The sequence below is a fragment of the Halichoeres trimaculatus genome, unplaced genomic scaffold, assembly GCF_033239565.1.
Source record: "Halichoeres trimaculatus isolate MK-OKI-2021-1 unplaced genomic scaffold, fHalTri1.1 fHalTri1_scaffold_11, whole genome shotgun sequence".
NCBI lineage: Eukaryota > Metazoa > Chordata > Actinopteri > Labriformes > Labridae > Halichoeres > Halichoeres trimaculatus.
Window position 1 is genome coordinate 35,321,016 of NW_027437189.1, and position 14,917 is coordinate 35,335,932.

The window sequence follows — 14,917 nt, forward strand, 5'->3', positions numbered from 1 at the left end:
CCGTCAGCCACGTCTGTGAACAACACGATGCCACTCTGCCCTCCGGCAGCCCCTCTGCCGCTGGGTTAGCACGGCTAGCTCGTCCATCCCACTGGAGATAGATCCCACGTTCCCAACAACGATGGATGGAAGGACTGGTCCATGTCGTCACCTCCCAGCTCACACCTGAGAACCAGCACGTCGTCCTCACCTCCTCCTCCTCACCTCCTCCTCCTCCTCCTCACCTCGAGGGAAATCATCAAGCCCTACACTAGTTAGCATTGACATGCTACAGGCTGCTAACAGCTGATTTCACATGTAAACAATGCAGCCATGGTTACATGTAGGATCTCCAGACAAACACAGGAGAAAAGTAGTAAAAATATCACTGAAACCACAAAAAGTTTGGTGTCCGTGACCGACAATGAACCATACAAAGTGATGATCCACTCCAAATACAAAGTGATGAAAAAGAGACAAAAAAAATTCAAGAAATGGACAAAGAAGAGAGAGCTGCTGCAGGAGGCAGCTACTTGGGCAGCGCCTAGCAATGAAAAAAAAAAAAAAACTATTATCAATAGTCAACCTATTATCAATATTATGAATTATTATCAATATTATCAATTTATCAACCTTGCGTGGGAATTGACGCAGATCTAAGTGTAAAAACAATCCTACGGCAATGTTTATGTGTGATTTATGAATCATGCGTACCAGTGCCATTCACGGCATAGGCCTGATCAGGTATTGGCGGCTGAAAACAATCGTAATTTACACAATACACCCCTAAATATTCAAGGTTTAGCTGGCCGAACCCATTGATTTTAGGACATGGAGGGACGCATTACAGGAAAAATGGAAGTGTCCTCTGAATGTTCTCTACAGAGACTTTAACATGGACATAAGTGTATTAAAAACTAGTAACAGCCTCTCTATTTTATTTTATTTTTTAAGTAAACGGATGGAGGAAACACATTTTTTTATGGGGAGAAATCAGCTGACAGCTCCCACTGCTATTTCATAGCGGACTATTTTATAGATTTGTGGAAGAAGCGTGAAATGTTAGAAACATTCTTGGTGTCATATCTAATTCGAGGATCTAAATATTTATCTAAGAACATCAGTTTTTATTTCTGAAAATGTTTTGTGCTCATATGATCTAATAACTCTCCTTCACAGACGGATTTCCCTCGCTGCACCACGCTGCCCACTGACATGAAACTTGCGTACACAAACTCAGACCTGGCGTGGGATTTGAGCGTACCCAACGCTCACGTTCAGATTGATAAATGCCGATCTGTGCATGGAAAAGAGCGTACTCATTTTTCATGTGTACGCATGTTTGATAAACGAGGGCCACTGTGAGGAAATCCTTGACACGTCATCAAGCTGCCACAAAGTCCTGCAGTCTGTCCTCTGTACTTTCAGCTCCCTGTCCCTGTGGTGCTGCTTACCCCATGTCCACGAGCTCACGTCATTAAGCTCATGCCTTAAAGCGCACATTCAGCAGTGGTTAAGAAAGAGGCTTGACTCAGGTCTGTCTGAGACATTCCTGGAAACTGTTTAATGAGCAGAGAAAAATAAATACCACATACATTAAACGTGTCAAGGCAACAGGTTGGAAATGTAACTTTTCTTTCTGTGGTTCATAAAATCAGCAGCAGCTCAAACTCTTCAGAGAAACATCTCCACAGAAAACATCTCTCAGACTGAAGGACAAATCCTCAGTGACAAAAACAAATACTTACTTTAGACTGTTTTTATATGGTAACATTCATTTCAAGCTGCTTTTAGATGATCTCTGTATGATAACCTATAAAAATAGACGTCAGGGTCATGTCTCAGCTTGGAGTGCTACACGGTATGAAAAATCCTCTCCTGTCTAAACAGTCTGCCTTTAGTTCAGAGAGTCAGTGCAGTTTCATTTCCATTCACTCAAAAACACGAATAAAACTTTAAAAATACTGTTGAGGAAGCTTCTGACTCATGATGAATTAGCAGCTTCTCGTGGCAATGCATGAATCCAAGCAGTTCTTAGTGTTTTTAAAAAGCAGAGTCTGTTTCACTCAGAGACGCTCCATCAGCGAGCGCCTCTGGAGGTGCGTCCAGCAGCTCGAACATGTCGTCGATGACCTGCCACAGACAGTTCTCCAGAGGAAAGTCGTTGTCCACCAAGTTCACCAGGAAGTAGTTATCATGGATGTACTTGATGATCATCCGTGACGGAGACTCGTCCTCATAGAGTTTGGCCCACTGCTCGATCCAAAGGGCAAAGGCCTCGTCCTGAGGAACCCACAAGAACATGTTTGTAAGTAAGTGACCTTTATTTGTATAGCACTTTTCACAGACAAGCGTCACAAAGTGCTTCACATAAAAAAAACCCATTTGATTTAAATACAATAAAAATTAACATCAATACTACTAGCTCTGAAAGCCTGCTTAAAAAAGAAAGTCTTTAAATGCTTTTTAAAAGTCTCTACAGAGTCCAGGGAACGCAGGGACAAAGGGAGTTCATTCCAGAGACAGGGCGCCACCGCTTTGAAGGATCTGTCTCCTCTGGTTTTGAAACAGGTTCAAGGAACCATCAGTAGGTTCTGACCTGAGGACCTCAGAGTATGGACAGAGCTGTAGGTCAGGTAAACAGCATGGGGCCAAACACAAACTCCTCCTGAAAGGTTTTAGAGTCGAGTTCAATGTGCCACAAACCACAGAACTGGTTCAGTCTGATTTATTTGTCTGTGTTAGACGCACACTGCAGATAAGCCACAGATCTGCATATCCCTGACTCAACGCAGACGCCTACATGTTTAGCCATCAACACCTGTGACTGGTCCACTGGGCAGCTTCAGACTTCCTGTTTTACATCACTAGAATCCCTGTACATCAGAGGTAGGGATGGGTACTGAATTAGGTACGTTTATAGGTACCAACCGAATTCTATCTGAGAAACCGATTCACACAAAATCAAAAGGTACCATGTTAAGGTACCTAAACACATCCTTCAGACTGGGAGAAGGTGGAAGAGTAGGTGATTTTCCATACCGGACAGGAACACGGCATTGCAAGTTTATAAATTGAAGAATGAATATGTTAAATTAAAAAACTTTAAGATTTTATCATTAAAAAAATATTTATTACCATATTAACACACAAAAGTACCAAAAATTGGTACTGTTGAGTTACCAATACTGATTGGCAGGTACCAGGCATTGGTACTGTATCATTTGAAATGTGAAAGGTACCCATCCCTAATCAGAGGTACATGAGTTATTCATTTCTTTTTCCTCTGGGACCTCCTTTACCCTCTTTGCGTTAAGAGATCAGAACTACATCAGCCAATGGGACGATATAACCCAGCATTGAGATGCGTCTATCCGTACCGGTTTCACCTCGGAGGCTGACATCCAGTGTCAGTGTCAGCATCCCCCTGTGTGTGACCCAGTGGAGCTCATACATGCAGCCAGCAGAGGAGCAGAAAAAGAAGCAGCAGCTGCACCAGATAAAGCAGTAAAACTTCCCAACAGAGGCTGCTGGCCTCTGGCCCTCAGCAGGCATCAGTTAGTTTCAGATTTTGCATTATTTTTCTCTGTTTTTCAGTTCGTCTTCTTTTTATTCTGTGTCATTAAAAATGTTCTGATAAGAGATGAGAGCATGTCCACAAGCTGGAGCCACTGATACTGTACCCATAACAATGGAGCTCTTTACGCTCTTCAAGGATAAGTTCAGTTAATACAGCTTTTACATTGTTTATAGAATGAAGTAGAACAAAATACTCACCCAGAAGGCTTTCCTGATCCAAGCAGTGCTTCAGGAGATATTTAGATCCAAAATCGTGCAGCGGACGTCCGTATAATGGGATCCATCGGGGCATAGACAGCGCCGCTCCTAAAACTGCATTAATCGTCCAAAAACTCGTGTTTTTCACCAATATTCCATCATGGTCCACTCAGAGTTAGTCCTCTACTGCAGTCTGTGTCACTCCAGACAGCGCTGTGTGGCTGTGCTGACCTCTGACCTGACGAAGACTTTGTTTACGCTGCCCCTCAAAGAAAGGAGTCAGCTCTCCAGAGAGTACTGCGCATGCGCGGAGGGGCAATCGTAAACAAAGTCTTCGTCAGTTCAGAGGTCATTACAGCCACACAGCGCTGTCTGGAGTGACACAGACTGCAGCAGAGGACTAACCCGGAGCGGACCATGATGGAATATCGGTGGAAAACGTGAGTTTTTGGACGATTAATGCAGTTTTAGGAGCGGCGCTGTCTATGCCCCAATGGATCCCATTATACGGACGTCCGCTGCACGGTTTTGGATCTAAATATCTCCCGTAGCACTGCTTGGATCAGGAAAGCCTTCTGGGTGAGTATTTTGTTCTACTTCATTCTATAAACAATGTAAAAGCTGTATAAACCAAACTTATCCTTTAATGAAGGAGACATTTATTCTTCCTGAAACACTTTTAGTCTGACTGCACTACACTGAAAAAATGAAAACTGAACAACACCCCAAGGAACTGTTGGGTCCAGGTCCAGGTTCAACAAAGTGTAAAGGCTATTTTCAGCACAGACACTTGGTTATACAAGGGTTGATAAATGAAGACAGGGAGCTTCCTCCCTGTTTAAAAGTACACACCTCCATGGTGATGGTGATGGTTTGGAGAAAGACATTCTCACTGAAGTCAAAAAGCAAACTCTACAGTACTAATATATAGAGATGGGTACTGAATTAGGTACTTTTATAGGTACCGACCGAATTCTTTCAAAAGTACCGGGTACTGATTCATGTTAAATCACAAGGTACCAAATAAAGGTACCAAAATGCATCCTTGTGACTGTGAGAGAGTGGAAGAAAGGTTGATTTTCCATGCTGGACATGAACACAGCATTACAAGTTTACATACTGAAGAATAAATATGTGAAATTAAAAAGAGTTTACATTTTATCATTTAAAAAATGATATTTTTTGCCACATTAACACACAAAAGTACCGAAAATTGGTACTGTTGAGTACCGGTACCGATTGCCAGGTACTGGGCATTGGTACCGTATCGTTTCAAATGTGAAAGGTACCCATCCCTACTAATATAATAGTACTGAAGACAGTTTACCTTTGGGGCCTCAATCTAAGGGGTCCAAACAAAACCCAGACGTTGACTCTAAGGCTCACCTTCCAGTACATGAAGCTGACTGGGTCTGCAACGGTCGGCTGGACGATCTCTCTGCCAGGAAAGATTCCCCATGTCACAGCGTTCGGCTGCATGTCGGGGGCGTTGGTCAGGTTACGGCCCTGCAAACACAATACACACATTAACAAGAATAAGTGACGCTGACACACACACACACACACACACACACACACACACACACACACACACACACACACACACACACACACACACACACACACACACACACACACACACACACACACACACACACACACAGAACAGCAGGAGCTCTCTGCTGGACTCACGTGCACGTTGACGATGTGGTAGTTGACCCTGGGCTCGTACTTCTTCAGGACTTTGAGGAGAGCTGTGACGTTTTCACTGGAGGTGAAAAACTCCAGATACGCCTGATGAAGGAAAAAACAGACTGAGGAAACATGTCAGAGACAAACTCATCTGCTAACCTACACAAAGCCTTCCCACCTTCTGGAAGACATATCCTCCTGCAGGGCCCCAGCCCACGATGGGGTCTGTGGAGGGTTTCCCGTTGATGTTGGGCTGCGAGTTGATGGTCAGGACTCCTCGCCTGTTCACCTTCTCCAGCTCCTCCTTCAACAGGTTGGTTTCTGGGGCCAGAGGCTCGTCGTTCCACGGCAAACACATCACCTGTCAGGAGAGGACATGTGGTGAGGGATGAATGTGATGACCTTTTAGGTGGTGCTGGGTGAGTTTTTAATTTTCTACCGAACAAAAAGCCCCAGAGGAAAATGTGGGCTCCTGGTATACCTTGTGCCCTCTGCGGTTTGCTTGTGCTGAGATGTAACAGGTGAAGACCTCGAAGACGCTCTCTTCATTCATCAGCTCCTCTCCCCACATATGCAACAGAGCTTCTTTGGAGGATTTGCTCTTCAGGTAGAACAGGTAGTAGTCATTTAACTCGCCGAAGGCTGGAGACGAAGAGTTCCCCCTGAACGAGCAAATTATTGAACAGTTTAAAAAAGAAACTAATGTTCAGGGTGTCTTGTTCATTACTTATCCAGTCCCTGAGCTCACCATCTGCCATTGGGGAATTCGTCCCAGTCCTGAGTTCTGTAGATGTAGCTCTTGGGTCTGGACGCCCAGAAGATTGGTCGAACATCTTCCACTTTTCGTTTTGGATGAGCGCTCACCGCCCAGGGGAGAGGTCGTCTGGAAGAAAGAGACAAGATCTGACTCTCTTTGAATCAGGATGGACTAACCAAGAGCCTGGGACTGGACCAAACCAACACTGGGTGTTTATAGAAGGTACATGTACCTAAAGTGTGAGACTGACCTGGGGTCCTCTATCCACAGACCCAGCTGTCTCAGCACCTCCACAGGGGCCACCTCTCGGTTCAGCGTGTAGAAGTGAAGCCCCGGCACCTTCCCGCTGTTCAGCAGCACCCGGCACATCTCCACCGCCTGCTGGATGCCGTAGTTCCGGATGGCAGCGTCGTTGTCTTTGATCGGCTCGATGACTTCAGTGATCTCCTCTGGGACCTCCAGCTTGGACAGTTTGACCAGCTGACGCAGAGACTGGTAACCCTGAAGGAAAAACAGGATGCACATTAGAGTCTGATACAGGAATGTTTCATTTCCTGTTGAGATGAGACCTAGGCAGAATTCAAATGCTGAAATGCATCAGGGGTCACCTGGATGGGGAAGATTCCAGGTAAGATGGGACACGTGATACCAATGGCTCTGCAGTCGTCCAGGAACTTCAGAAAAGTGTCGGCTCTGAAGAAGAGCTGCGTGATGACGAAGTCTGCTCCAGCATCCACCTTCTCCTTCAGGTGTCTGAGATCATCCTCGTAGCTCTCAGCCTCAGGGTGTCCGGTCGGGTATCCTGGAACCATGGAGACCTAACTCAGAGATGGACTCCTGACTGCTGAAAGTGATCAGCACTGAAGGAGTGGTAGCACAGACACATACCAGCAACACAGATGTCAAAGTAGTCATCAAACTCTGATCGGATGTGCTTCACCAGGTCGATGGCGAAGTTGAAGCCTTGCTCCTCTTCCTCCCAGTCGGTTCCGATGGGATCTGTGCAGACACCAGAGTATGAAGGTGTTTTGTCCATATCCAAAAAAACAAGATGCCCTGTGGTTATTACATCTATTGTGATAGTGTCCCTCACAGAGCCCTACTTAAAAAAACTGGAACTGTCCGTTTAAGAGTCTTTGTTTTTAAGACATTGATCTCTGAAATGTGAGTATGTTGATCGTCATTCCTCTTCCTTCAAACTAAACTGAGTTTCATTTAGGGCTGGGCGATTAGACCAAAATGTAATATCCTAATATAGCTCATTTTGGATCCTGATAGGATATACATCACGATAAAGCACATTTTTGATAAGTTCAATGAATGAACAGTTTATATATTATTGCAATGTGGAAATGAAGTTTGAAATGATATACTCAATAAATAAAGGTAGTAGGTATTTGTTTATATACGTGTATTTGTTTTATTTAGAACTTTTTTTCCAAGCATGTTTTATACTAAATATTTGTTGGTCATGTTAACAAATGACATTAACTGTATTCATCATGAAGCAGTAGCCTGCTTCGTAAACAGTACACCACCCAGACTTTTCAGCATTGTGTTCGTTGCATCAAAGTATTCCTAGTTCTCTCTTAAAACAGTAAAAATCATGTCAGATTGCTTTTTTTTTATTTCCCATCAGCTTTCAACACGATCCAGTCTCATATCCTAGTAGATAAACTTGTGCATTTGTTTGGTCTGGATGTGTGTCTCGTGGGCTGGATTCTTCACTTCCTCACTAATAGATCACAACAAGTAAGAGTGAATGGAACATTGTTCAGCCTTCTGTCATCCTCAACCGGTTCACCTCAAGGTTGTGTTTTGTCTGCAATTTTCTGCATCTTATATACTAATGACTGTTGTAGTAACCACACAAACAGATTCATTATAAAGTATGCAGATGAATCTATTATCGTCAGCCTGCTCCATGATGAGGAGGTTAGTCACGGCCAGGTGCTTGATGATTTTGTATCCTGGTGCCTTGAATCTTTCTTACAAATCAATGTTCCTAAAACAAAGGAAGTCTGTATTGATTTTAGACGTTAGTTAATGTTTGTCCACAAGCTGCAGGTTTAAGGCTGGGTTATGCTTTCAAACGTGACGCATGGAATCAGTGCGAGAGTCCATTTATACTTTTTAACACTCTGTGCAGCGGCTGTTCCCAAACTGCAGGGGGCTGTGTATTGCAAGTGCTAAACCCGAGTAGAAGTAGTTCTCCTAACTGTTAATGTCACTTTTTCGCTAATTCTGTGTCTCTGCAGAGTGTGGCTGCAATTTCACACCAGGAATTATTTACACGCAGTTATCTCTGTGTGATGAATCATAAAAATGCCCAGATTTTTTTGTACTTTGGAAACTCAGAGCTACGCAGACCTCTAGGACACATCAAGCATGACTGAAGCACAAGTCGTTTTGATTTAGTAAAGTTGTGACAGACGCTTTTATTTCTACTCACACACAGGAGTGGAGGAAACAGAGGGATTTCCTCCCTCTGTTTCCTCCACTCCTATATGTGAATGAGATCAGAGACCTGTCTCTTACCTCCCCTCAGGGCCATGATGTTCTTTAGACCCAGGTGTTTGGCCTTGGCCAGGTAGCCTGTGATCTTCTCTCTGCTCTGGTTGCAGCAGGTCAGGTGCAGGACGCTCTCTAGACCACAGTAGTTGACGGCAGTGCTGGCGATCATCATGGAGGAGGTTTCTTTGTCTGAGCCTGGGTCTCCTGCTGGGTGCCAGGTGATGTCTATGAACAGAGGCCCCCCGGAGCCCATACGGTCAAATCTGAGGAGAGGAGAGCAGAGCATGAAGACACAGCCAGGATGATACTTAATACACATCACAGATCTTCATGCCAGTTCAGTCACTCATCTTTAAGCTCTTAAAGGTCTTTAAAATGAGTGAAAACATGTTACTGTGGGATGTGAGTGATCTGTATATCTTCAGTTGTTCTGCAGGGATTAAGAAAAGCTTCCTTAAGTTACTTTTAACAAGGCAGACTGCACAGAACTACAGCTTTCTGCTTCACCCTCTGGTCATGTGTGAGCTTATCTCTACTAACGCTTGCCAGTAGATAAGTATGAAGCCTTGATGACAAAAAAGCAAATGTTGGGTCACTTTTGTGGTAAAAAGATATGATGTAAATATTCAGTTTATTAAGTTATAAGATACTGAAACAAAAAAGGAGCAAGACAATGTCACACATAATCAAAATATTGGTTGACAGGGACAATTAATGTAACAGACTGTCCAAATTAGGAGCTAATTTTCCATTCAAGGAAAAACAGTTAGAAAAACAAATTAAAATTGTGAGCCCATTTGTCATAATATGTCAAAAACATCTGAATCGTTAAATTAAAAAGTCAAAACTGTGAAAGTGTTACTACACAATGGAAAAGTTGCAGTTATGAGAAAGTATGCCACAATTTTGACATAAAACATTTTAATTAAATTACATGAAAGATGGAATATCAAAGTTATGAAATAAGATGTCGTAACTTTTAGGGCTGGGTATGGCCACTGATTTTCTGAATCTATTCAATTCCGATCCACAAGGTCCCAATTCGATTCACAATCAGATTCAATATCGATTTATTTAGTAATAATAAAAGTTTTAATACCTGTTCTACTTTTGCCAAGGCTTAAAGTGAAATTAAAAAACAGTTAGTTGGGTCATTTTGGAGCGAAACGTGACCACGGTGAGCAAAGGTCCGTTTCTCAATGGATTTGTCGTCTAGTAGGGCCAAAATACAAATTTAGATGGGGTGTGTTTCTTAAAAGGGTGGGGAAACATTTTTGGAGTCCAAATCCAACATGGCTGTCATGGAAATGATCTTTTTAAAAGTTCGACCTACAATGATGGACAATACATGTTTTCAGACCTTATTTTTGTTAAGAAATACATATTTCAGGGTTACATAATGATTTGACCTTATTTTAACCTTCAAATTCAAGATGGCTGCCACTTTTGGTGTTTTTTAGGGGTTTTTGGTGGGAGGTTTTGTCTTTTCTGGGGCATTTTTTTTTCCATTTTGTTGCAGAGTCTCTATAAGGTTAAAATGGAAACGCTGCTCATGTGTGACATCACACATATGTCTTTGCTCCAGCGGTTTCCATGGTGATGGTAAATCTCCATTCATTTAAATGGGAGCATATTAAAGGAATCTTTTCATTTCCATTGGCCTGAAACTGCAAAAGAATTAAATAAAGCCAAAAATATTGTGATATAGACCTGACAAGTCATAGCTGCATGGTCCTTTCTAATGGGAAATGGGTAATCAACAAGCGTTGTTTACACATAAACATCTACTTTATTGACTTCAGATGTTATTTCTGTGAACTTTAACTCTATTTTATGTAATTCAGCATGAGCAGAGCTTCCATTTTAACCTTATAGAGACTCTGTAACAAAACGGAGAAAAATGCCCCAGAAAAGGCAAAAACTCCCCCCCCAAAAAAACACCAAAAGTGGCAGCCATTTTGAATGTGAAGGTTAAAATAAGGTCAAATAATTATGTAACCCTGAAATATGTTTATTCTTAACAAAAATAAGGTCTGAAAACGTGTATTGTTCATCAGTGAATGTCATTGCTGATTGGCTGCAGCGGCACAGCCTCATGCAAATTCGCTTTGAAAGTTCAGTATTTTCAACTCGAGCATAGAGGCGTCTGACGCTTCAAATGGGCCAACGCTACAAACTCGTCCAACACGTCTGTGGCGAATCGGCGTCCAAGCACGTCTCTGCAGTGACTTTGTATGTAATTTTGACGCAGGTTTGTGTCCGGTGTGGCCATACCATAATACTTGTGACAACTTTACTCACCAACAACTCATTCTGTTATTCATACGGCCCATATCCCGCCTCTCCATGACTTTTTCCAAAATTGTTTTTCTTTTTTTTGGTTTTCTTTTTCTCAAAAATTTAGACGCCAAAAACAACAGTCATTGCTTTTTTCCTGTTTGTTCGTCATGTTTGTTTACACCAAACTCACGTTTTATCACGCAATATATTCTGATCTTGCGTTCTAAAGCGTGACTGAGCATGAAGAAGCTGATACCGTGCTGAAGAATGGGTTAGTGTGTGTGTCCTCCAGAGTGCACACCACACACTGTAAGATCAGAAGAGAGAGATGTGATGCGATCTGCCTGTGTTGTCATCAAATGTGTGCTCTGTAAATGCGTGAAGGTTTGAAGAATCCTGTACTGTGTGCCAGCCTTAAGTCAGGGGGCTAATCTCTTTGACTGCTAATCATAATTACGAGATTTCAAGGGAAAGATAAGCAAAAAAGTCAGTCAACATTTGAACAATCAAAACTAGAACACAAAGGTGTTACGATGCTATTATGTCTATATTCACTAAGGACTTTTCACTGGTTTGAATCTCTTTATGTCCCTTAACAGATCATATCTGAATGCACCTGCCTTGAAATAAGGTTGACGGCTCCACTGGATGTGCGAGGGGGAAAGAACTCTAGTGAGAACCAGTGGTCCCCAGACTCTATCCTCCTCCTCATCTTGTCCCGCAGCCTGTCTGACCGGTCTGCGTCCAGCACTGGCGTGGAGGACCGCGAGCTCTCCTTGGAGCTCTCTCCTCCACTGTTGCTGGCTCCGCTGGAGTCGCTCTTGCATGGCTGCCAGCTGCCATCCCTTTGCTGAACCTGGTTCACCATGATGGCAGATTATACTGAGGGAGGAAGACACAAAACAAATGACACATCTTAGACACAGATACTTCTGACAGTGAAATCTTTACGGTGTAATTCCTTCTAAGCTGCTATCTAGGAAGGATCTATGCACTCCATCGCCACCTTGTGGCTCAGAGTCTTCGCACGCTGTCATAAATTACTAAGCGGGGTGTGTGTTTGTTTTGGAATTAAATGGAGATTGGATCAAAACAAAGTCCCTTTGCTCAAGACAACTTTTTACTGGATACAACACACTGAGGTAAGGTATTTATCAGTACAGATACATAGTGCAGCCCGGTGCTCCGACATATCTGAAGGATAACGTGACAACATGTAAACACTGTCAGTTTGTAAGTAGTTAAGTTTATGTTTAGTGCAGCTGGCAGCCCTGTGCTCTAAGACATGTCCATAATATGTAACATGAGTGATCCTGGTTCTGTCCTGCCAGTCATCTACCAATCAGAGCTAACATAACCTCACTCTTCATTTTATTGATAGACTCTCAAGTTTGAACAGACCACTGCAGAATAACTGCTGACTGTGGGTTGGAGTCAACATTATCACAAACAGATTAGCCCCTGTATTATGGAGTGATACAACCCGAGCAGAAGGCTAATTAGCCTTTAGCTCGGGCTGTATAACTCTCCCTTTAAGCTTTCTTCTGTGCTTCTGTCCTTTTTCTGTCTGACAGTTAGACTTCTGTGTCCACCATCACTACAAAATTAATGACAGGAATCGTTTTTAGCAGAAAAAAGCACAGATCTCTGTATTTTATCTCTTCTCACAACTAAATTTCGTCAGTTGGCGTGGTATTGTTGGAGACCCAGACATTTTGGTCCCGGTCGACCTGAACTGGAAGCTAAGAAGATTTAATTTAAAATCGCATGTAACCAGCAATATTAACGCTAACAATCACATATTAAAGGGAGCCTTTTTAAAGATCACTTTCAAATAATTCACAGCCCCTTTAAAGGGACAGTTCAGTTTTTTTGAAGTGGGGTTGTATGAGCTCTATGTGACCACTAAGGACATTAGATACAGTAGAAGTTGTCTCCTCTCCCTCAGTAAGACACAGACTGTCATCGATGGTGATTAGGAAATAGACGCTAACAGGGAGAGACCGTACCAAATTCAAAGGCTATTTTCTCTGCCTCAAAAAATGATACCACAGTTTAACTCATCACACAGATTTCCCTGCTCTTCTAAATTCTGGAGTGTCCTGTAACAGCAACAACAACAACAACAACAACAACAGTCGTAGCAGCAGTAACACTCAGCATCTTGATATCCAGTGTCTGTGGATGCTTCCTCTGTATTCCTTTCAGTCTCCATCTGTAGCAGCTCCTCTTCTGTGTACTCCGGTTCATACAGGTATCCTTTTAGTTCCAAAGTGAATGGAACTTCTTCATCACTGTCATAGTCACTCATTTTGAATTTCCTACGCTGCCTCACAATCCTTAGAGTACAAACAAAAGAATTACAATACTTGATCAAACTTACACGAGGCCACAACCGGTGCCCGAAGCATAGCTTGTTTACTTTCCCTACAGCTGAAAGGGGGAGGGGGGACGGAGCACACTAGCGCTGCGCGGAAGGACACATGACCAGTTAGTTAGGTCCAGATAAATGTTTATATTTCTGAAGACTTAATGCAATTAAAAATATTTTATGTAGCATACTCTTAAACTGTGGTATTACTTTTTGATTTGAGTTCTTGTAGGCAGAGAAAATAGCCTTTGAATCTGGTACGGTATTTCCCTGTTAGCCCCTATTTCCTCGTCACCAGCAATTAGTCTGTGTCTTACTGAGGGAGAGGAGACAACTTTCTACTGTATCTAATGTCCTTAGTGGTCACATAGAGCTCATACAACCCCACTTCAAAAAAACTGAACTATCCCTTTAAGGACGACCATGAGGTTATCTCTCCAGTCAAAATTTACAACAGGTTTAAATGACAACAAAAGAAATTGTTCTTGACTAAAATTTTAAGAAAACTTCAAGAAGATCCTTTTGACCATTAACCATCCCAATACTTGATTTAACCATTGGTCAAGCGACATTAACGCTAACAGCCAATCACAGTTTAGGATTTTAGAGCGGCACATTAGATGGCTCAATGGGGTCTCATACCGCCCTGTCCACCCCTCTCTGGACGCGCTCCTGCAAACGCCATTGAAAGTGCGACATATCACTTCGGGCGGCCTTTTCGTCAACATGCCAACCAACTGAACACGGCAGAAAAGATCAGATCACATCAAATCCACTAGGAATGAATAGAAGAGGCTAGTGATCTTCATACTTATACTTTTAGCAACTTTTATCCCCCTTTAATGCAGCCTACACATCACACCCTACGCCGACAACACTAATCTAAAAGTCTAGAGTTTTCTAGTAGGTGTTAGGACGGTGTAGTAGCATAAAAACTCGTACAAATCAGACGAGGGTGACAACAGTCTGGATTTAGAACCCGTACGAGTAAGTTAGCCCTTAGATGCTACATCAGCGATGCTAGCCCATTGATTGTAGAAATCAAAATAAAACGATAAGGTTAAACTCTTGTGTTCTGGAGCAACACAAGAGACGACTTATTAAATGTTGCCTCTCCTACCTCCTCCAACCGGCTGTCCCAGTGGAGCTTGGCTGTCTTCCATCCAGGACTACGCATGGGAGAGTGCATTAGCAGCAGCAGCAGCAGCGTGGGAGACAACGGAGCTCAACGACACGGTGCTGCGTTCAATTAAGACGGAAAACACACTATCCGAGAGTGAGCGCTCACACCGCAGCCACTGCTTATTCATGAAACACAACCAATATCGATTTCATCCCACGCAAATTTGACTCTCAATCCAATAATTTAATAAATACCGCACACCAAATTTATGCACACAAAATTGTTGAGGTAATGTTCTACGAAATATCTGAAATTTAGTATTTCCCTGATGGAGTGTATTGAAAATTTCTCTGACTTATTTTTATTTAATGCATTTCTTAATCCAATCAAGTTTGTTTCACGGTTATGGTTGTATTTTTTGTTG

General features: G+C 42.7%; 1 protein-coding gene across 1 annotated transcript; it reads right to left on the bottom strand.

The window, feature by feature from the left end:
- Nucleotides 1-1,526: 1,526 nt before the first annotated feature.
- On the bottom strand, nucleotides 1,527-14,630 carry mthfr (methylenetetrahydrofolate reductase (NAD(P)H)). Its single transcript, XM_074680606.1, has 12 exons — nucleotides 14,491-14,630; nucleotides 11,620-11,881; nucleotides 8,744-8,982; nucleotides 7,094-7,204; nucleotides 6,814-7,007; nucleotides 6,456-6,706; nucleotides 6,197-6,331; nucleotides 5,930-6,110; nucleotides 5,627-5,809; nucleotides 5,449-5,550; nucleotides 5,143-5,262; nucleotides 1,527-2,262 (listed from the first exon to the last, which is right to left on the bottom strand). Exons 2-12 carry the CDS (start codon nucleotides 11,865-11,867, stop codon nucleotides 2,023-2,025), a joined length of 2,004 nt encoding a protein of 667 aa, XP_074536707.1. The 5' UTR covers nucleotides 11,868-11,881; nucleotides 14,491-14,630; the 3' UTR covers nucleotides 1,527-2,022.
- Between the last annotated feature and the right edge of the window lie 287 nt (nucleotides 14,631-14,917).

Excerpts from the sequence above, each read along its gene's own strand:
- mthfr (XM_074680606.1), bottom strand. The coding sequence starts at position 11,867 with ATGGTGAACCAGGTTCAGCAAAGGGATGGCAGCTGGCAGCCATGCAAG. Across the intron at positions 8,983-11,619 it reads GCCGTCAACCTTATTTCAAG|ATTTGACCGTATGGGCTCCG; the intron begins GCAGGTGCATTC and ends TCCTCTCCTCAG. Across the intron at positions 7,205-8,743 it reads CATCATGGCCCTGAGGGGAG|ATCCCATCGGAACCGACTGG; the intron begins GTAAGAGACAGG and ends GTGTCTGCACAG.